Raw genomic sequence first — 23,466 nt, 5'->3', positions numbered from 1 at the left:
GGATAATGACTCCAAGCCAGAGACAGGACCCTCCATACTCCCTCCACTGCTCCTCAACTGGTGCTCTGGAGGAGGAGTGTGGCGTCAGACTGATTATCTCTCTGGCTGTGTCCCAAATCACTGTATCTAGTGCACTACTTTTGACCAGGACCTATATGACTCTGGTGAAAAGTAGTGCACTTTATAGGGAGTAGTGTGCGATTTGGGATATACTCTCCTTCTCTCTCTCTCTGTATCCTTCCTCGTACATGCATGAACAACATCCTCCTCAAACACAGGGGACGTTTTGATTGGTTAAGTCCTCCCGTCCCCCCCTCCCCCCACACCACCTCTCTCCTGAATGCAGTTAATACTCAGAAAAGGCAAATGTCTGTCTTTAAAAAACGATAAGCTCCACCGCTGTGGTCCAGATACACCACAGTGAGTACGGTTACACACTATAATACCATTAATGTGGATAGTCAGATAAATATAATTGTTGTATTAAGACACGTTTTATAATGGTCTGCAAGAAGAACCATTTCCCTAATAATCCTGTGTTACATGGACACATCTGAAATCTGATTGGACTATGATAAATGCATCATGTCGACCAATCAAAATAGACATTGTATCTCATCGACCATGTTAATTTTTTAATTTAATTAAATTTTTTGTTGTATGTGAAAACTACTTCTTATAAAGATTAATACTTTTCAGTTGTTTATGAACTCACTTCACTGGTACTAAAGAGGGAGGCTCACTCGGCTGGAGCTACCATGTGCTGGTGCTACCATGTGCTGGTGCTACCATGTTCTGGAGCTACCATGTGCTTGTGCTACCATGTGCTGGTGCTACCATGTTCTGGAGCTACCATGTGCTGGTGCTACCATGTGCTGGTGCTACCATGTGCTGGAGCTACCATGTGCTGGAGCTACCATGTTCTGGAGCTACCATGTTCTGGAGCTACCAGGTGCTGGAGCTACCAGGTTCTGGAGCTACCATGTTCTGGAGCTACCATGTGCTGGAGCTACCATGTGCTGGAGCTACCATGTTCTGGAGCTACCATGTTCTGGAGCTACCATGTTCTGGAGCTACCAGGTGCTGGGGCTACCATGTTCTGGGGCTACCAGGTGCTGGAGCTACTACATGTGCTGCTGCTCTGATTTTAAGGTCCTAACAATTGTTAGGACATGTGACTAACCTGGTTTTCTGAGCAACCTTTTCAATTGTTAGGACATGTGACTAACCTGGTTTTCTGAGCAACATTTTCAATTGAAAAGGTTGCTCAGAAAACCAGGTTAGTCACATGTCCTAACAATTGAAAAAGGTTGCTCAGAAAAGCAGGTGTTTTACACGGCGTATATTTACTTCTGATTTTGACCTGACGCTGATTTAAGATAAGCGGAGGAAGGAGTTTACGTGACTAATGTATAATCTGCCTACATCAGTTAAATGTCTAGTTATTAATGGTAACATACTGGTTGTAGCCCCATTACACAGTTTGTACCTTTATTTAACTAGGCAAGTCAGTTAAAGAACCAATTCTTATTTACAACGACGGCCTAGCCTAGTGGGTTAACGACAGAGCCTAGTGGGTTAACGACAGAGCCTAGTGGGTTAACGACAGAGCCTAGTGGGTTAACGACAGAGCCTAGTGGGTTAACTGCCTGTTCAGAGGCAGAACGACAGATTTTTTTCTTACCTTGTCAGCTCTGGGATTTGATCTAGCAACCTTTTGGTTACTAGTTCAACGCTCTAACCACTAGACTACCTGCTGACCCGATATAGAGTGGATCTGTACATTAGAACTACCTACATGCTATTCCTCAAGCAAACAGCCTTCATCCCATTTGTCTTGTTACGAATATAAACAGATCTCAGTGGCGCTGTGGTCTAAGGCACTGCATCTCAGTGCTCGTGGCCGTCACTACAGACACCCTGGTTCGGTTTCTCGGGCTGTATCACAACCCGGCCGTGATCGAGAGTCCCAATGGTGCGGCTCGACAATTGTCCTGGCGTCGTCCGGGTTAAGGGAGGGTTTGGGCCTGGGTAGGGCCCGTCCATTGTAAAATAAGGAATTTATTCTTAACTGACTTGCCTAGTTAAATAAAGGTTATATATATATATATATATATGTATATTTAAAAAAAATAATAAAACCCAAGGACCGAACGTAGGGTTGTATTCACCGTGACCTTGTATTGGAACAACACCTCTTGCTGTGAATAGAACCAGGTTCAGTGGCAATGCATTTTCATGTCAACTCAATTAGAACTAGAACCCGAAGGATACAACAACATTCCATGTTCAATGCCATTTTCATGTCAACTCAATTAGAACTAGAACCCGAAGGATACAACAACATTCCATGTTCAATGCCATCTTCATGTCAACTCAATTAGAACTTTAGAACCCGAAGGATACAACAACATTCCATGTTCAATGCCATTTTCATGTCAACTCAATTAGAACTTTAGAACCCGAAGGATACAACAACATTCCATGTTCAATGCCATTTTCATGTCAACTCAATTAGAACTTTAGAACCCGAAGGATACAACAACATTCCATGTTCAATGCCATTTTCATGTCAACTCAATTAGAACTTTAGAACCCGAAGGATACAACAACATTCCATGTTCAATGCCATTTTCATGTCAACTCAATTAGAACTAGAACCCGAAGGATACAACAACATTCCATGTTCAATGCCATCTTCATGTCAACTCAATTAGAACTTTAGAACCCGAAGGATACAACAACATTCCATGTTCAATGCCATTTTCATGTCAACTCAATTAGAACTTTAGAACCCCGAAGGATACAACAACATTCCATGTTCAATGCCATTTTCATGTCAACTCAATTAGAACTTTAGAACCCGAAGGATACAACAACATTCCATGTTCAATGCCATTTTCATGTCAACTCAATTAGAACTTTAGAACCCGAAGGATACAACAACATTCCATGTTCAATGCCATTTTCATGTCAACTCAATTAGAACTTTAGAACCCCGAAGGATACAACAACATTCCATGTTCAATGCCATTTTCATGTCAACTCAATTAGAACTTTAGAACCCCCCGAAGGATACAACAACATTCCATGTTCAATGCCATTTTCATGTCAACTCAATTAGAACTTTAGAACCCCGAAGGATACAACAACATTCCATGTTCAATGCCATTTTCATGTCAACTCAATTAGAACTTTAGAACCCGAAGGATACAACAACATTCCATGTTCAATGCCATTTTCATGTCAACTCAATTAGAACTTTAGAACCCGAAGGATACAACAACATTCCATGTTCAATGCCATTTTCATGTCAACTCAATTAGAACTTTAGAACCCCGAAGGATACAACAACATTCCATGTTCAATGCCATTTTCATGTCAACTCAATTAGAACTTTAGAACCCCGAAGGATACAACAACATTCCATGTTCAATGCCATTTTCATGTCAACTCAATTAGAACTTTAGAACCCCGAAGGATACAACAACATTCCATGTTCAATGCCATTTTCATGTCAACTCAATTAGAACTTTAGAACCCGAAGGATACAACAACATTCCATGTTCAATGCCATTTTCATGTCAACTCAATTAGAACTTTAGAACCCCGAAGGATACAACAACATTCCATGTTCAATGCCATTTTCATGTCAACTCAATTAGAACTTTAGAACCCGAAGGATACAACAACATTCCATGTTCAATGCCATTTTCCCAACCAACTGTTGTATAGAGAATGAATAACATTACCATTCAATAGAAAAAGGAATGGAAGTAGGAATGTGGTTTTTTGTTGTGTGTGTTTTTTTGTAAAGAGACTGGGTCGAGGATGTTGGCGATGAAGTTCAGTTGTTTTCTGAACTTCTGTTGTGATCAGGCTTTAAAGTTAAACCATATTTCTGTGTGTTACAAAGCAGGAAGAAAGTGTTTCAGGAGACTGTAGCCGTAGTATCACTGCAGCGACACTACGGGGTTACTACAGTAGGCAGGTATCAACCCTGATGGGACCTGGTAGAACTCAACTGTTTCTAACTGCCTGTAGCCGTAGTATCACTGCAGCGACACTACGGGGTTACTACAGTAGGCAGGTATCAACCCTGATGGGACCTGGTAGAACTCAACTGTTTCTATCTGCCTGTAGCCGTAGTATCACTGCAGCGACACTACGGGGTTACTACAGTAGGCCAACCCTGATGGGACCTGGTAGAACTCAACTGTTTCTAACTGCCTGTAGCCGTAGTATCACTGCAGCGACACTACGGGGTTACTACAGTAGGCAGGTATCAACCCTGATGGGACCTGGTAGAACTCAACTGTTTCTATCTGCCTGTAGCCGTAGTATCACTGCAGCGACACTACGGGGTTACTACAGTAGGCAGGGTGTAGTCAGTGTAGTCAGAGTGTAGTCAGAGTGGACAGTAGGCAGGGTGTAGTCTAGAACAGTGTGGAGCAGGCAGGGTGTTCAGTGGACAGTAGGCAGGGTGTAGTCCTGTGGAGCAGGCAGGGTGTAGTATGGACTGTAGGCGGGTGTGTACTCAGTGGACAGTAGGCAGGGTGTAGTCAGTGGACAGTAGGCAAGGTGTAGTCAGTGTAGTCAGAGTGGACAGTAGGCAGGGTGTAGTCAGTGTACAGTAGGCAGGGGGTAGTCAGTGTACAGTAGGCAGGTGTAGTCAGAGTGTAGTCAGAGTGGACAGTAGGTAGGGTGTAGTCAGTGTGGAGCAGGCAGGGTGTAGTCAGTGTACAGTAGGCAGGGTGTAGTCAGTGTAGTCAGAGTGTAGTCAGAGTGGACAGTAGGCAGGGTGTAGTCAGTGTAGTCAGAGTGGACAGTAGGCAGGGTGTAGTCAGTGTGGAGCAGGCAGGGTGTAGTCAGTGGACAGTAGGCAGGGTGTAGTCAGTGGACAGTAGGCAGGGTGTAGGCAGGGTGTAGTCAGTGTGGAGCAGGCAGGGTGTAGTCAGTGGACAGTAGGCAGGGTGTAGTCAGTGTACAGTAGGCAGGGTGTAGTCAGTGGACAGTAGGCAGGGTGTAGTCAGTGGACAGTAGGCAAGGTGTGTCAGTGTAGTCAGAGTGTAGTCAGAGTGGACAGTAGGCAGGGTGTAGTCAGTGTACAGTAGGCAGGGGGTAGTCAGTGTACAGTAGGCAGAGTGTAGTCAGAGTGTAGTCAGAGTGGACAGTAGGCAGGGTGTAGTCAGTGTGGAGCAGGCAGGGTGTAGTCAGTGTACAGTAGGCAGGGTGTAGTCAGTGTAGTCAGAGTGTAGTCAGAGTGGACAGTAGGCAGGGTGTAGTCAGTGTAGTCAGAGTGGACAGTAGGCAGGGTGTAGTCAGTGTGGAGCAGGCAGGGTGTAGTCAGTGGACAGTAGGCAGGGTGTAGTCAGTGGACAGTAGGCAGGGTGTAGGCAGGGTGTAGTCAGTGTGGAGCAGGCAGGGTGTAGTCAGTGGACAGTAGGCAGGGTGTAGTCAGTGTACAGTAGGCAGGGTGTAGTCAGTGTAGTCAGTGTACAGTAGGCAGGGTGTAGTCAGTGTAGTCAGAGTGTAGTCAGAGTGGACAGTAGGCAGGGTGTAGTCAGTGTGGAGCAGGCAGGGTGTAGTCAGTGTACAGTAGGCAGGGTGTAGTCAGTGTAGTCAGAGGTAGTCAGTGTAGTCAGAGTGTAGTCAGTGTACAGTAGGCAGGGTGTAGTCAATGTAGTCAGAGTGTAGTCAGAGTGGACAGTAGGCAGGGTGTAGTCAGTGTGGAGCAGGCAGGGTGTAGTCAGTGTACAGTAGGCAGGGTGTAGTCAGTTTAGTCAGAGTGGACAGTAGGCAGGGTGTAGTCAGTGTAGTCAGAGTGGACAGTAGGCAGGGTGTAGTCAGAGTGGACAGTAGGCAGGGTGTAGTCAGTGTGGAGCAGGCAGGGTGTAGTCAGTGGACAGTAGGCAGGGTGTAGTCAGTGGACAGTAGGCAGGGTGTAGGCAGGGTGTAGTCAGTGTGGAGCAGGCAGGGTGTAGTCAGTGGACAGTAGTCAGGGTGTAGTCAGTGTACAGTAGGCAGGGTGTAGTCAGTGTAGTCAGAGTGGACAGTAGGCAGGGTGTAGTCAGTGTGGAGCAGGCAGGGTGTAGTCAGTGGACAGTAGGCAGGGTGTAGTCAGTGGACAGTAGGCAGGGTGTAGTCAGTGGACAGTAGGCAGGGTGTAGTCAGTGGACAGTAGGCAGGGTGTAGTCAGTGTACAGTAGGCAGGGTGTAGTCAGTGTACCAGTAGGCAGGGTGTAGTCAGTGTACAGTAGGCTGGGTGTAGTCAGTGTACAGTAGGCAGGGTGTACAGTAGGCAGGGTGTAGGCAGAGTACAGTAGGCAGGGTGTAGGCAGAGTGTATAGTAGACAGGGTGTAGTCAGTGTGGACAGTAGGCAGGGTGTAGTCAGTGTAGTCAGTGTACAGTAGGCAGGGTGTAGTCAGTGTAGTCAGAGTGTAGTCAGAGTGGACAGTAGGCAGGGTGTAGTCAGTGTGGAGCAGGCAGGGTGTAGTCAGTGTACAGTAGGCAGGGTGTAGTCAGTGTAGTCAGAGTGTAGTCAGTGTAGTCAGAGTGTAGTCAGTGTACAGTAGGCAGGGTGTAGTCAATGTAGTCAGAGTGTAGTCAGAGTGGACAGTAGGCAGGGTGTAGTCAGTGTGGAGCAGGCAGGGTGTAGTCAGTGTACAGTAGGCAGGGTGTAGTCAGTTTAGTCAGAGTGGACAGTAGGCAGGGTGTAGTCAGTGTAGTCAGAGTGGACAGTAGGCAGGGTGTAGTCAGTAGGCAGGGTGTAGTCAGTGTGGAGCAGGCAGGGTGTAGTCAGTGGACAGTAGGCAGGGTGTAGTCAGTGGACAGTAGGCAGGGTGTAGGCAGGGTGTAGTCAGTGTGGAGCAGGCAGGGTGTAGTCAGTGGACAGTAGGCAGGGTGTAGTCAGTGTGTCAGTAGGCAGGGTGTAGTCAGTGTAGTCAGTGGACAGTAGGCAGGGTGTAGTCAGTGTGGAGCAGGCAGGGTGTAGTCAGTCTACAGTAGGCAGGGTGTAGTCAGTGCACAGTAGGCAGGGTGTAGTCAGTGTGCAGTAGGCAGGGTGTAGTCGGTGTGCAGTAGACAGGGTGTAGTCAGTGTACAGTAGGCAGGGTGTAGTTAGTGTGCAGTAGGCAGGGTGTAGTTAGTGTACAGTAGGCAGGGTGTAGTCAGTGGACAGTAGGCAGGGTGTAGTTAGTGTGCAGTAGGCAGGGTGTAGTTAGTGTGCAGTAGGCAGGGTGTAGTCAGTGTGCAGTAGGCAGGGTGTAGTCAGTGTGCAGTAGGCAGGGTGTAGTTAGTGTGCAGTAGGCAGGGTGTAGTCAGTGGACACAGTAGGCAGGGTGTAGTCAGTGTGCAGTAGGCAGGGTGTAGTCAGTGTGCAGTAGGCAGGGTGTAGTCAGTGTACAGTAGGCAGGGTGTAGTCAGTGTACAGTAGGCAGGGTGTAGTAGTGTGCAGTAGGCAGTGTAGTCAGTGTGCAGTAGGCAGGGTGTAGTCAGTGTGCAGTAGACAGGGTGTAGTCAGTGTACAGTAGGCAGGGTGTAGTCAGTGTGCAGTAGGCAGGGTGTAGTCAGTGTGCAGTAGGCAGGGTGTAGTCAGTGTGCAGTAGGCAGGGTGTAGTCAGTCTACAGTAGGCAGGGTGTAGTCAGTGTACAGTAGGCAGGGTGTAGTCAGTCTACAGTAGGCAGGGTGTAGTCAGTGGACAGTAGGCAGGGTGTAGTCAGTGTGCAGTAGGCAGGGTGTAGTCAGTGTGCAGTAGGCAGGGTGTAGTCAGTGTGCAGTAGGCAGGGTGTAGTCAGTCTACAGTAGGCAGGGTGTAGTCAGTGGACAGTAGGCAGGGTGTAGTCAGTCTACAGTAGGCAGGGTGTAGTCAGTGTACAGTAGGCAGGGTGTAGTCAGTGGACAGTAGGCAGGGTGTAGTCAGAGTGTAGTAGGCAGGGTGTAGTCAGTGTGCAGTAGGCAGGGTGTAGTCAGTGGACAGTAGGCAGGGTGTAGTCAGTGTACAGTAGGCAGGGTGTAGTCAGTGGACAGTAGGCAGGGTGTAGTCAGTGGACAGTAGGCAGGGTGTAGTCAGTGGACAGTAGGCAGGGTGTAGTCAGTGTGACAGTAGGCAGGGTGTAGTCAGTGGACAGTAGGCAGGGTGTAGTCAGTCTACAGTAGGCAGGGTGTAGTTAGTGTGCAGTAGGCAGGGTGTAGTCAGTGGACAGTAGGCAGGGTGTAGTCAGTGGACAGTAGGCAGGGTGTAGTCAGTGGACAGTAGGCAGGGTGTAGTCAGTCTACAGTAGGCAGGGTGTAGTCAGTGGACAGTAGGCAGGGTGTAGTCAGTGGACAGTAGGCAGGGTGTAGTCAGTGGACAGTAGGCAGGGTGTAGTCAGTGTACAGTAGGCAGGGTGTAGTCAGTCTACAGTAGGCAGGGTGTAGTCAGTCTACAGTAGGCAGGGTGTAGTCAGTCTACAGTAGGCAGGGTGTAGTCAGTGGACAGTAGGCAGGGTATAGTCAGAGTGTAGTAGGCAGGGTGTAGTCAGTGTACAGTAGGCAGGGTGTAGTCAGTGTACAGTAGGCAGGGTGTAGTCAGTCTACAGTAGGCAGGGTGTAGTTAGTGTGCAGTAGGCAGGGTGTAGTCAGTGGACAGTAGGCAGGGTGTAGTCAGAGTGTAGTCAGTGATTAATACAGAGTGAAAGACAGTTTTATAAGCGAACCACCAGACTAAAACATCTCCCTCTCATATCATAAAAACGTGGCCTTTGAGCATGATCCCAGTCCGTGTGATGGATCGATCCATTATGCCTCCATCCAGTCGAAAAACGGTGTTAAAAACACGATGGGTATACGTACAAACAGACATGTCAGGTCTACATGTGTCTTTTGAATGTGTCCTGTAGCTAGCAGTCATTGTGTTAGCTAGGCTGAGTCCCCCAGTACAGCAGGAGAACAGTAGCTAGCGGTCATTGAGTTAGCTAGGCTGAGTCCCCCAGTACACCAGGAGAACAGTAGCTAGTAGTCATTGAGTTAGCTAGGCTGAGTCCCCCAGTACACCAGGAGAACAGTAGCTAGCAGTCATTGAGTTAGCTAGGCTGAGTCCCCCAGTACAGCAGGAGAACAGTAGCTAGCAGTCATTGAGTTAGCTAGGCTGAGTCCCCCAGTACAGCAGGAGAACAGTAGCTAGCAGTCATTGAGTTAGCTAGGCTGAGTCCCCCAGTACAGCAGGAGAACAGTAGCTAGCGGTCTTTGAGTTAGCTAGGCTGAGTCCCTCAGTACAACAGGAGAAACTGGAGTTTCCCAAATGGCACCCTATTCCTTACCTAGTGCACTTCTTTCAACCAGAGCCCTATGGGCCCACCTCAGAAGTAGTGCACTATATAGTGAATACGGTGCCATTAGTGTTGCTGTTACATGTTACAGTGAGGAGTGTCTTAGACGTTAGACAACATGGCAGACAGGAAACAGGACTTAATGTGATCCCCTTCATCTCTCCATTCAGAAAGCAAAGGTTTCTGATGACCCTTTGAAGGTCGGTTAGGGGATTAAGAGACTAGAGGTTTGCCTGTCACGCTGATCTGGTAACCAACGTTTTTTAGGTGACACACAGACGGCATCCCATCTCCACACAGGAGGCTGGTGTCATTTTGAATCGGAGGCCGTCCCACTTTTGCTTTTTGCATGTGGCTGTGCAATCCAAGCCAAGCAAAGCCAATCCAAACCAATCCAAGCCAAGCCAATCCAAGCCAATCCAAGCCAAACCAAGCCAAACCAATCCAAACCAATCCAAACCAAGCCAATCCAAACCAATCCAAACCAAGAAAATCCAATCCAAGCCAATCCAAGCCAAGCCAATCCAAACCAATCCAAACCAAGAAAATCCAATCCAAGCCAATCCAAGCCAATCCAAACCAATCCAAACCAATCCAAACCAATCCAAACCAAGAAAATCCAATCCAAGCCAATCCAAGCCAAACCAATCCAAACCAATCCAAGCCAATCCAAGCCAATCCAATCCAAGCCAAACCAAGCCAAACCAATCCAAACCAAGCCAAGCCAAACCAATCCAAGCCAATCCAATCCAAGCAAATCCAAACCAATCCATGCAAATCCAAACCAATCCAATCCAAGCCAATCCAAGCCAATCCAAGCAGGTCAGATGTTTTCAGGATCACAGAGAGAGGGGCCCCTGGCTCTGGTGAAACGACATACTATGGAGTAGTATATGTTGCCATAATGCAGAGTAGTATCTAGTATTCATATTTCCTCCCTATGCATTAAGTCAGTACTGTAGCAGTGATGATTCTACACAGTCAGAGGTGAGGAAGTGAAAGGGTTTTAGTTGAACGAGACATTGGCACATTTTATCAGAGACATTTGCATAACTTTATTAACATATTCCTGTAGTTACATTTCAAAATAACTCCACTCTGCTGCTCTGAAAGACAAGACACATCCAAGCAGATAATAGAATAATTCCCTCTGGTGTCATTATCCAGTCTAGTCAGAGAGTAGAATAATTCCCTGTGGTGTCATTATCCAGTCTAGTCAGATAGTAGAATAATTCCCTGTGGTGTCATTACCCAGTCTAGTCAGATAGTAGAATAATTCCCTGTGGTGTCATTATCCAGTCTAGTCAGATAGTAGAATAATTCCCTGTGGTGTCATTATCCAGTCTAGTCAGATAGTAGAATAATTCCCTGTGGTGTCATTACCAGTCTAGTCAGATAGTCAGATAGTAGAATAATTCCCTGTGGTGTCATTACCCAGTCTAGTCAGATAGTAGAATAATTCCCTGTGGTGTCATTATCCAGTCTAGTCAGATAGTAGAATAATTCCCTGGTGGTGTCATTACCCAGTCTAGTCAGATAGTAGAATAATTCCCTGTGGTGTCATTACCCAGTCTAGTCATTCCTGTGGTGTCATTACCAGAGAGTAGAATAATTCCCTGTGGTGTCATTACCCAGTCTAGTCAGATAGTAGAATAATTCCCTGTGGTGTCATTATCCAGTCTAGTCAGATAGTAGAATAATTCCCTGTGGTGTCATTACCCAGTCTAGTCAGAGAGTAGAATAATTCCCTGTGGTGTCATTACCCAGTCTAGTCAAATAGTAGAATAATACCCAGTCTACTGTGTCATCCTCCCAGAGCAGAGTGAGAGAGGGAGAGAGGACTTCACAATTCACTATTTACACCAAAACTGGGTTTAAATATTATTTGAAATGGTTTCAAATACTTTCGCTGGTCTTTGATTGAGCTTTCTTGGCATAATGGACCAATCAAATCAATCAAATAAAATCCCAAAACGGCAAACCCAACCTACTTGGCACTCCAGGCAAGATAGAGGAAACGCGTGGATGTATTTGAAAGATTTCAAATAGTATTTGAACCCAGGTCTGATTCAGCCTAAACCCTCTATAGTGTTGTGTTGTTGACTGTATAATGCAGATTGGACGTTCAGTTGGACTTCACTCAGCCACAGTAGGCTGTAATTCTAATCTAATCCAGAAATACCCATGACAACGTGTTGTTGGTGTGTTTTAGTTAGCGTGTTGGTGGTGTGTTTTAGTTAGCGTGTTGTTGGTGTGTTTTAGTTAGCGTGTTGTTGGTGTGTTTTAGTTAGCGTGTTGTTGGTGTGTTTTAGTTAGCGTGTTGTTGGTGTGTTTTAGTTAGCGTGTTGTTGGTGTGTTTTAGTTAGCGTGTTGGTGGTGTGTTTTAGTTAGCGTGTTGTTGGTGTGTTTTAGTTAGCGTGTTGTTACCATGTTGTGACTTTGTTGATATCTGGTGTTAAGAGCAGTGTATGTTCCTCTTCTTGATTTAAAGGGATTGGACAAATATATTAAAATACCTTAATGATCCATCTTCAGGTGTTTTCAACTGCCTTGTTTGCTACCTGGTGGTGTCTTCAGGTGTTTTCAACCGTCTTGTTTGCTACCTGGTGGTGTCTTCAGGTGTTTTCAACCGTCTTGTTTGCTACCTGGTGGTGTTAAGATCAGTGGTTGTCTCGGTGGTGTCTTCAGGTGTTTACAACCGTCTTGTTTGCTACCTGGTGATGCCTTCAGGTGTGGTTAAAGGCATTAGACAAGGAAACCAAAGTAACACCAAAGCCTAGTAAATAAATGGAATGGATTACACCTCCTGTTCATCTCCATTAAACTGCTCTTTCGGGTGTTGTTGACACAACCATCTTGTTTGTCAGAGAAATGTGTTTTGTTTTTTAAACAATTTTATAAACACACATCGCAAAAAATACATCCTCACCCTAGTGAACCATTTTTTTTGTTGCTTTTAACTGCCAAAATATACTGAGGATTGACAGAAAGTTTTATCGTAGGTTTTCCTACGAAAACCAAATTAACCCCTATAGCTCATATCATAGTGAAATACAGTGACATCAATTTACAAGAGTAGCAGATAAGCAGAATATTGCTCCTGTCCGGTATTCCCTGCTTTCAACAGATAATGACTTCACCAGCCCAGCCTAGCTATGTAAATTAGCCAGGGTCTGATATCTTGACTACACTGAGAAGCTCTGTAGTTGAACCGTATGTCTGTTTCCCAATTCGCAACCCCTTATTTCCCTACATAGTGCACTACTTTTGACTAGAGTTCAATGGGCCCTGGTCAAAAGTAGTGCACTACGTAGGGAATAGGGTACCGTTTGGAACACATTCTATGTCTGTCTGAGGGAAGCAGACACCAAAGTACCTAGTCATCCAGTCTTCAATGCCCAGTCAAATCTAATGGATTTAATGAAGGGGAGATATATATTTTTCAAATGTTGTATTTAATTTGATTTAGCATTTTTATGAGACACCCCCTCCATTCCCCATACTAAATCACATTAAAATGTTCAGAGTTTGTAGTCATGTTAACTCTACTGCTTACAGTGTGTCTGTGTGGTTGGTTGGGAGGCATAGCTAGTGTTAATGAATGCTAAAACATTTCCATAAAATATTCAAAAGAAGACCCATTACTGCTGTGGCTGTCTCATCTTTGCTGCTAAACTTCAATCAGTTGAGCATTTAAAATGCATTAAATGCCTTTGGTAATCTAGTCTAATCTGCAAAGCAACATTTTTATCAAACTGGTTTTGACTTATATTATTATTATTATTATTTTTAAACACACAAACAAATATGTAACACTTAATTTTATGATGGTAATTTTTTAAAATTTCTCTGTTATAATTAAAATCCTTGCTCATCAAGTACTTAAAACAAGCATGTAATTGTGTAGTTTATCAGAGCCTTTAATGTTATTCTATGTACGAATCTTAAACTAATTACTCAAAAAACACAGAATTAGTGTCAATGCAATTGTAAAACTGTGTGCAAATGTTATTTTTTACTGAGCTAAATATATGTTAATAATGAGATAATATCTAATTATATGTTATTAATAATGAGATAACATCTAAATATATGTTAATAATGAGATAATATCTAAATATATGTTAATAATGAGATAATATCTAAATGTATGTTAATAACGAGATAATATCTAAATATGTTAATAGTGAGATGATATCTAAATATATGTTATTAATAATGAGATGATATCTAAATATATGTTAATAATGAGATATTATCTAAATATATGTTAATAATGAGATAATATCTAAATATATGTTATTAATAATGACATAATATCTAAATATATGTTATTAAAAATGAGATAATATCTAAATATATATTAATAATGAGATAATATCTAAATACTATATTTTTAAAGCCACATTCCAGGGTCTTATTTTCAGCCCAAATGGCAGCCCTGACACTCTGAGATCTACTCCTATGAGCTGTGCTGTCTGAAGGGCTGGTTTTCCTCATGAATAATGTTCCCTATGTGTACTGTCTGTGTCTGTGTTAATACCATGAGGTGTCAGTGTTGTGCTACGGCTGGTTAATAGCAACACCTCCTTCCTCTGATGCAGACGGGGCGGTGCAGACTGATGAAGGCCCTTTAGAGGATGCAGACCTGTCTCCACAGAGTGACCTGTCCACTGAAGAGGTTAGACATACCTCTCCACAGAGTGACCTGTCCACTGAAGAGGTTAGACACACCTCTCCACAGAGTGACCTGTCCACTGAAGAGGTTAAACACACCTCTCCACAGAGTGACCTGACCTCTGAAGAGGTTAAACACACCTCTCCACAGAGTGACCTGACCTCTGAAGAGGTTAGACACACCTCTCCACAGAGTGACCTGTCCACTGAAGAGGTTAAACACACCTCTCCACAGAGTGACCTGACCTCTGAAGAGGTTAAACACACCTCTCCACAGAGTGACCTGACCTCTGAAGAGGTTAGACACACCTCACACTTGCATATATTGCTTACTACTGTACAAGTGTACCAAGTTTCAGGCTTTTAATAAAAAAGTGTACATTATTTTCTATATTATCTATAGCTCAAATACAATTCCAACTGTTTGAATGTTCAACATATTGTGTCTGAATGACTTTCGATAATAGAATCATATTCATTTGCTAATGTACAATTAATTTCAGAAGCCAACAGAGGACAGTAAATCTACTGACACAGAGGAGAGTCCAGAGGGAGAAAAAGGTGAAGAGGAGGAGACTGCAGTAGCTGAGAACTCCACCGAGGAACAAGGTGATGACAAGGAAGATGTTACTAAAACCACAGAGGAACAAGGTGATGACAACGAAGATATTACTAAAACCACCGAGGAACAAGGTGATAACAACGAAGATATTACTAAAACCACAGAGGAACAAGGTGATGACAACGAAGATATTACTAAAACCACCGAGGAACAAGGTGATGACAACGAAGATATTACTAAAACCACAGAGGAACAAGGTGATAACAACGAAGATATTACTAAAACCACAGAGGAACAAGGTGATGACAACGAAGATATTACTAAAACCACAGAGGAACAAGGTGATAATAACGAAGATATTACTAAAACCACCGAGGAACAAGGTGATAATAACGAAGATATTACTAAAACCACAGAGGAACAAGGTGATGACAACGAAGATATTACTAAAACCACAGAGGAACAAGGTGATGACAAGGAAGATGTTACTAAAACCACAGAGGAACAAGGTGGTGACAAGGAAGATGTTACTAAAACCACAGAGGAACAAGGTGGTGACAAGGAAGATGTTACTAAAACCACAGAGGAACAAGGTGATGACAAGGAAGATGTTACTAAAACCACAGAGGAACAAGGTGATAACAAGGAAGATGTTACTAAAACCACCGAGGAACAAGGTGATAATAACGAAGATATTACTAAAACCACAGAGGAACAAGGTGATAATAACGAAGATATTACTAAAACCACAGAGGAACAAGGTGATAACAAGGAAGATATTACTAAGAGGATTACCACAGAGGAACAAGGTGATAACAACGAAGATATTACTATAACCACAGAGGAGGACTCAGACAGTGTGGTTGGTGAGAAGAGCCTGGAGACAAAGCTACAGGGAAGTCTGGAGAACCTGGTCCTGAAGAAATGAAGGATGGAGAGGGGAAGGGGAGAGAGAGAGAAGGAAGATGAGGCACCGGATAAAGCTGAGAAGGTTGGAGAAGCAGGGGATGACGGTCCGTCTTCAACAGATGGAAAAGAGTAGAAAGAGAAAGTGGATAGAGGAAGACGAGATGAATCATACCATGTGGAAAAGAAAGATGAGGAGGAAGTAGACAAGGAACATGGAACTGAGACAGATTCTGAGACAGAAGAGGGAGGAAGTAGATAAGAAACCTGGAACTGAGACAGATTCTGAGACAGAGGAGGGAGGAAGTAGATAAGAAACCTGGAACTGAGACAGATTCTGAGACAGAGGAGGGAGGAAGTAGACAAGGAACCTGGAACTGAGACAGATTCTGAGACAGAGGAGGGAGGAAGTAGACAAGGAACCTGGAACTGAGACAGATTCTGAGACAGAGGAGGGAGGAAGTAGACAAGGAACCTGGAACTGAGACAGATTCTGAGACAGAGGAGGGAGGAAGTAGACAAGGAACATGGAACTGAGACAGATTTTGAGACAGAGGAGGGAGGAAGTAGATAAGGAACCTGGAACTGAGACAGATTTTGAGACAGAGGAGGGAGGAAGTAGATAAGGAACCTGGAACTGAGACAGATTTTGAGACAGAGGAGGGAGGAAGTAGATAAGGAACCTGGAACTGAGACAGATTTTGAGATAGAAGAGGGAGGAAGTAGATAAGGAACCTGGAACTGAGACAGAGGAGGGAGGAAGTAGATAAGAAACCTGGAACTGAGACAGATTCTGAGACAGAGGAGGGAGGAAGTAGATAAGAAACCTGGAACTGAGACAGATTCTGAGACAGAGGAGGGAGGAAGTAGATAAGGAACCTGGAACTGAGACAGATTCTGAGACAGAGGAGGGAGGAAGTAGATAAGGAACCTGGAACTGAGACAGATTCTGAGACAGAAGAGGGAGGAAGTAGATAAGGAACCTGGAACTGAGACAGATTCTGAGACAGAGGAGGGAGGAAGTAGATAAGGAACCTGGAACTGAGACAGATTTTGAGATAGAAGAGGGAGAAGATAGATAAGGAACCTGGAACTGAGACAGAGAAGATAGAGAGGTGATCCCTCAAGAAACCTGGAACTGAGACAGATTCTGAGACAGAGAAGAGGAGGTGATCCCTCAGATACAGGAACCTGAACTGAGACAGATTCTGAGACAGAGGAGGGAGGAAGTAGATAAGGAACCTGGAACTGAGACAGATTTTGAGACAGAGGAGGGAGGAAGTAGATAAGGAACCTGGAACTGAGCCAGATTCTGAGACAGAAGAGGGAGGAAGGTAGATAAGGAACCTGGAACTGAGACAGATTCTGAGACAGAGGTGGAAGTGAAGAAGAAGATAGAGAGGTGATCATTCAGAGACAGCAGAAGATAGAGAGGTGATCATTCAGAGACAGGAGAAGATGGAGAGGTGATCCCTCAGAGACAGGAGAAGATAGAGAGGTGATCCTTCAGAGACAGGAGAAGATAGAGAGGTGATCCCTCAGAGACAGGAGAAGATAGAGAGGTGATCCCTCAGAGACAGGAGAAGATAGAGAGGTGATCCCTCAGAGACAGGAGAAGATAGAGAGGTGATCCCTCAGAGACAGGAGAAGATAGAGAGGTGATCCCTCAGAGACAGGAGAAGATAGAGAGGTGATCCCTCAGAGACAGGAGAAGATAGAGAGGTGATCCCTCAGAGACAGGAGAAGATAGAGAGGTGATCCCTCAGAGACAGGAGAAGATAGAGAGGTGATCCCTCAGAGACAGGAGAAGATAGAGAGGTGATCCCTCAGAGACAGGAGAAGATAGAGAGGTGATCCCTCAGAGACAGGAGAAGATAGAGAGGTGATCCCTCAGAGACAGGAGAAGATAGAGAGGTGATCCCTCAGAGACAGGAGAAGATAGAGAGGTGATCCCTCAGAGACAGGAGAAGATAGAGAGGTGATCCCTCAGAGACAGGAGAAGATAGAGAGGTGATCCCTCAGAGACAGGAGAAGATAGAGAGGTGATCCCTCAGAGACAGGAGAAGATAGAGAGGTGATCCCTCAGAGACAGGAGAAGATAGAGAGGTGATCCCTCAGACAGGAGAAGATAGAGAGGTGATCCCTCAGAGACAGGAGAAGATAGAGAGGTGATCCCTCAGAGACAGGAGAAGATAGAGAGGTGATCCCTCAGAGACAGGAGAAGATAGAGAGGTGATCCCTCAGAGACAGGAGAAGATAGAGAGAGAAGGATGATGTAAGTACTTTTTCTTTTTAAAGATACCAAAACAGACAAGTCTGCAAAGGAGAAAGGAGATGGGGGGTGACAAAGAGGAGAGAAATGGGGAGGGAGAATCATCAGAATCCCATTCCAGTGAAGAGGAAGAAACAGGGAAAGAGACCAGGTAAAAGGTTCCAATGAGAAGAGCAAAGACGAGTTGGAAGTGTTGTTTAAGAAAAGTCTTAAGGGAGAAGGGTGACAAGACTAGCATGTAGGGCACAAAGAAAAATATCATTATAATCCACCACAACAAAACAATATTACATTATCAGGGTTCTTAATAGGATTTTTTTTCTTAACAATGTGGTGCTGCTGAGCAAAGTGCCTCTCTTACGTTCTTCGAAGGGGAATATCCTGGATATCATGTGGGATTATATGTGGGGTTATATGTGGGATTATATGTGGGGTTATATGTGGGTTTATATGTGGGGTTATATATGGGTTATATGTGGGATTATATGTGGGGTTATATGTGGGATTATATGTGGGGTTATATGTGGGATTATATGTGGGGTTATATGTGGGGTTATATGTGGGGTTATATGTGGGGTTATATGTGGGATTATATGTGGGATTATATGTGTGGTTATATGTGGGATTATATGTGGGGTTATATGTGGGATTATATGTGGGATTATATGTGGGGTTATATGTGGGATTATATGTGGGGTTATATGTGGGATTATATGTGGGGTTATATGTGGGGTTATATGTGGGATTATATGTGGGATTATATGTGTGGTTATATGTGGGATTATATGTGGGGTTATATGTGGGATTATATGTGGGATTATACGTGGGGTTATATGTGGGATTATATGTGGGGTTATATGTGGGATTATATGTGGGGTTATATGTGGGGTTATATATGAATGGTTGTTTAGTTACATAGGGATACACAGCTATAGGGGAGTTTCTATTTGAAGTATAGTATAAATCACCAGTGGGAAGAGGATCCGACAGCTGTCATAACAGTTACACTGCGCCTTTTTTTTCATCAAATTACCATGTAACATCTCTGGGAACTCATTATTCTTAAATGGTAATTAAGTAGTGACTGATGATAAATGACTGAAGTTGAAATAGTTTCCGAGTGGTTATTATCTGTTGGAAACACTGTAGTCTTCAGAGAGATGGATCTGTTACAGGCTTTTAATGTGACATCATGTTCTGTACTCTGAATGATATGAAGGAGAGAGGGGGGGGGGGGAGAGGGGGAGAAGAGGAGAGAGAGGGGAGAGAGAGAGAGGAGAGAAGAGAGAGAGAGAGGGAGAGATACAGAGAGAGGGGGAGAGAGAGAGAGAGAGGGAGAGAGAGACAGAAACACTGTTAAAAGGAAACACTGTAGTCTTCAGAGAGATGGGTCTGTTACAGGCTTTTAATGTGACATCATGTTCTGTACTCTGAATGATAGAAGGAGAGAGGGGGAGGGGGAGAGACAGATAGAGGGGGAGAAGAGGAGAGAGAGGGGAGAGAGATACAGAGAGAGAAGAGGAGAGAGAGAGGGAGAGAGAGACAGAAACACTGTTAAAAGGAAACACTGTAGTCTTCAGAGAGATGGGTCTGTTACAGGCTTTTAATGTGACATCATGTTCTGTACTCTGAATGATATGAAGGATATGAAGGAGAGAGGGGGAGAGGGGAGAGAAGAGGAGAGAGAGAGAGAGAGAGGATAGAGAGGGAGAGAGAGGGGAGAGGGGAGAGAGATACAGAGAGAGAGGGAGAGGGAGAGAGACAGAAACACTGGGGAAACACTGTAGAGAGAGATGGGTCTGTTACAGGCTTTTAGACATCATGAGAGAAGAATGAGAGAGAGGAGGAGAGAGAGAGAGAGAGAGGGGAGAGGAGAGAGAGAGAGAGAGAGGGGGAGGGGGAAGAGGAGAGAGAGAGAGAGAGAGAGAGAGAGAGAGAGAGAAGAGGGAGAGAGGAGAGAGAGGAGAGAGAGAGAGAGAGAGAGAGAGAGAGAGAGGAGAGAGATGGAGAGAGAGAGACAGAGAGAGAGAGAGAGAGGAGAGGGAGAAAGACAGAGAGAGAGAGAAGAGGAGAGGAGAGAGAGAGACAAAGAGAGAGAGAAGAGGAGAGAGAGGAGGGGAGAGAGATACAGAGAGACGGAGAGAGAGAAGAGGAGAGGAGGGAGAAAGACAGAGAGAGAGAGAAGAGGAGAGAGAGAAGAGGAGAGAGAGCGAGAGGAGGGGAGAGAGATATATACAGAGGGGGGAGAGAGAGTGCGAGAGGAGGGGAGAGAGAGATTTCTGCCTTAGTTTATATGTACATATTCTTTGTTTCTTAATATGTCTGAAAACAGGTCTGCTTATGCTTTTACATTCTGTATGATTTGCCAATGTTTTACCTTATAGTAGTTAGTATTATGAATAAGCTGCAACATGCAATACAGTACCTCATCAAGCAATAAGAACTAAACAAGACAATATTGTACAATTGTCTGTTTCTGCAACGCTGTACCACATCGTGGTGCATCACCCTGTAAAAGATCATCTGTTCTCTGAAACCGTCTTGTAAATAGAAATTGAATAAACTGAAACTAAGAACAAAAATATGAGTATGTATTGAAATGATTTATAATGGACAAATATCACAAGATCACCTTTGAACCTTCGTACTGCAGTGGGCTAAATCCGGGTCACACAGAGTGCTTCTGGGTAGTCTTAAACAAATCTAGTTTGAAACAAAAGTATACACCTCACACACATGGTTATGGGCTCAACAGTAAAATAAAATACACCTTAATATGTACTGAATAAAAACTATAAACTGAATAAAAACTATAAACTGAATAAAAACTATAAACTGAATAAAAACTATAAAGCAACCTGCAACAATTTCAAAGATTCTGCTGAGTTACAGTTCATATAAGGAAATCAGTCAATTGAATTAAATTCATTAGGCCTTAATCTATGGATTTCACATGACTCGGCAGGGACACAGCCATGTGTGGGTCTGGGAGGGCATGGGGGGGGGGGCAGGCTCAGCCAATCATAATGTGTTTTTCCCCACAAAAGGGCTTTCTTACAGACAGATATACTCCTCAGCACCAAAAACAAGTGATATATTTGAGATTCTTCAAAGTAGCCACCCTTTGCCTTGATGACATTTTTTGCACATTCTTGGCATTCTCTCAACCAGCTTCACCTGGAGTGCTTTTCCAACAGTCTTGAAGGAGTTCCCACATATGTTGAGCGCTTGTTGGCTGCTTTTCCTAATGAACTTATCCTCTGCAGCAGAGGTAATTCTGAGTCTTCCTTTTCTGTGGCGTGCCTCATGAGAGCCAGTTTCATCATAGAGTTGGAATGGTTTTTGCAACTACACTTGAAGAAACTTTAAAAGTTTTTGAAATTCTCCACATTGACTGACCTTCCTGTGTTAAAGTAATGATGGACTGTCATTTCTCTTTGCTTATTTGAGCTGTTCTTGCCATATTATGGACTTGGTCTTTTACCAAATAGGGCTGTATACCACCCCTACCTTGTCACAACACAACTTATTGGCTCAAATGCATGAAGAGGGAAAGAAATCCCACAAATTAACTTTTAACATGGCGCACCTGTTAATTGAAATGCATTCCAGGTGACTACCTCATGAAGCTGGTTGAGAGAATGCCAAGCGTGTGCAAAGCTGTCATCAAGGCAAAGGGTGGCTACTTTGAAAATTCTCAAATATAACATATATTTGGATTTGTTTAACAGTTTTTTTGGGTTATTACATGATTCCATATGTGTCATTTCATAGTTTTGATGTCTTCACTATTATTCATTATTCTACAATGTAGAAAATTGTAAAAATAAAGAAAAACCCTGGAATGAGTAGGCGTGTCCACGTTTTTGACTGGTACTGTATATATTTTTTTGTTCAGTGTATATATATTTCAGTTCAGTATATATATATTTTAGTTCAGTATATACAGTATAAGTCGGAAGTTTACATACACTTAGGTTGGAGTCATTAAAATTAGTTTTTCAACCACTCCACAAATTTGTTGTTAACAAACTATAGTTTTGGCAAGTTGGTTAGGACATCTACTTTGTGCATGACACAAGTCATTTTTCCAATAATTGTTAACAGACAGATTAATTCACTGTATCACAATTCCAGTGGGTCAGAAGTTTACATACACTAACTTGACAGTGCCTTTAAACAGCTTGGAAAATTCCAGAAAAAGATGTCATGGCTTTAGAAGCTTCTGATAGGCTAATTGACATCATTTGAGTCAATTGGAGGTGTACCTGTGGATGTATTTCAAGGCCTACCTTCAAACTCAGTGCCTCTTTGCTTGACATCATGGGAAAATCTAAAGAACTCAGCCCAGACTTCAGCCAATTTTTATAAACCTCCACAAGTCTGGTTCATCCTTGGGAGCAATTTCCAAACGCCTGGAGGTACCACGTTCATCTGTACAAACAATAGTACGCAAGTATAAACACCATGGGACCACGCAGCCGTCATACCGCTCAGTTGCGGTAGCAGGCTGATCCAATCACTTACCATGTTTTTTTTTCCTAGTGGAGAGAGACGTGTCTGGATAAACAACATTATTGCAAAAGCCTAGTCACAGAGAATCCTCACATCTCCCACAATTCTACACTCTTCCTCCCAGCTTCCCACTCCAGAAACAGCCTGTTATTTCACCAGGGACAGAAGACAGCAGTGGGCACCCAGTCAGTGAGACCATGCTGTGTATCTCCTTCCTCCCAGCTTCCCACTCCAGAAACAGCCTGTTATTTCACCAGGGACAGAAGACAGCAGTGGGCACCCAGTCAGTGAGACCATGCTGTGTATCTCCTTCCTCCCAGCTTCCCACTCCAGAAACAGCCTGTTAATTCACCAGGGACAGAAGACAGCAGTGGGCACCCAGTCAGTGAGACCATGCTGTGTATCTCCTTCCTCCCAGCTTCCCACTCCAGAAACAGACTGTTAATTCACCAGGGACAGAAGACAGCAGTGGGCACCCAGTCAGTGAGACCATGCTGTGTATCTCCTTCCTCCCAGCTTCCCACTCCAGAAACAGCCTGTTATTTCACCAGGGACAGAAGACAGCAGTGGGCAGCCAGTCAGTGAGACCATGCTGTGTATCTCCTTCCTCCCAGCTTCCCACTCCAGAAACAGCCTGTTATTTCACCAGGGACAGAAGACAGCAGTGGGCAGCCAGTCAGTGAGACCATGCTGTGTATCTCCTGATGTATAGCCTCTGTTACTGTGACATGCTGAACTGACTGTACTAGAGACTGGTGCTGTAACTACAATAGTATGCTGCAATGATGTAATAATGTAATGCTGTAATCATGTAATGATGTAATAATGTAATGCTGTAATAATGTAATGCTGTAATAATGTAATGCTGTAATAATGTATTGCAGTAATAATGTAATGCTGTAATAATGTAATCCTGTAGTAATGTAATGCTGAAATAATGTAATGCGGTAGTAATGTAATGCTGTAATAATGTAATGTTGGAATAATGTAATGCTGTAATAATGTAATATTGTAATAATGTAATGCTGTAATAATGTAATGATGTAATAATGTAATGCTGTAATAATGTAATGCAGTAGTAATGTAATGTTGTAGTAATGTAATGTTGTAATAATGTAATGCTGTAATAATGTAATGATGTAATAATGTAATGCTGTAATAATGTAATGCAGTAGTAATGTAATGTTGTAGTAATGTAATGTTGTAATAATGTAATGCTGTAAT

The 23,466-nt window shown here is 43.8% G+C and overlaps 2 protein-coding genes across 2 annotated transcripts in view; one reads left to right on the top strand and one right to left on the bottom strand.

Moving 5' to 3' along the window:
* The window catches only part of LOC112241999 (doublecortin domain-containing protein 2-like), a 38,661-nt gene extending 22,140 nt beyond the window's left edge, over nucleotides 1-16,521 (top strand). Inside the window, exons 8-9 of the mRNA XM_042318337.1 lie at nucleotides 13,915-13,991; nucleotides 14,491-16,521. Coding sequence (XP_042174271.1) covers nucleotides 13,915-13,991; nucleotides 14,491-15,477 — 1,064 coding nt within the window. The 3' untranslated portion in view covers nucleotides 15,478-16,521. The remainder of the gene's footprint in view (nucleotides 1-13,914; nucleotides 13,992-14,490) is intronic.
* nrsn1 (neurensin 1) overlaps nucleotides 1-23,466 on the bottom strand; it is a 50,547-nt gene that overhangs the window by 6,055 nt on the left and 21,026 nt on the right. The window lies entirely within an intron of this gene.

Source organism: Oncorhynchus tshawytscha, unplaced genomic scaffold (genome assembly GCF_018296145.1).
Source record: "Oncorhynchus tshawytscha isolate Ot180627B unplaced genomic scaffold, Otsh_v2.0 Un_scaffold_6295_pilon_pilon, whole genome shotgun sequence".
In the NCBI taxonomy this organism is placed as follows: domain Eukaryota; kingdom Metazoa; phylum Chordata; class Actinopteri; order Salmoniformes; family Salmonidae; genus Oncorhynchus; species Oncorhynchus tshawytscha.
This window is presented reverse-complemented; position numbering and strand designations above follow the sequence as displayed.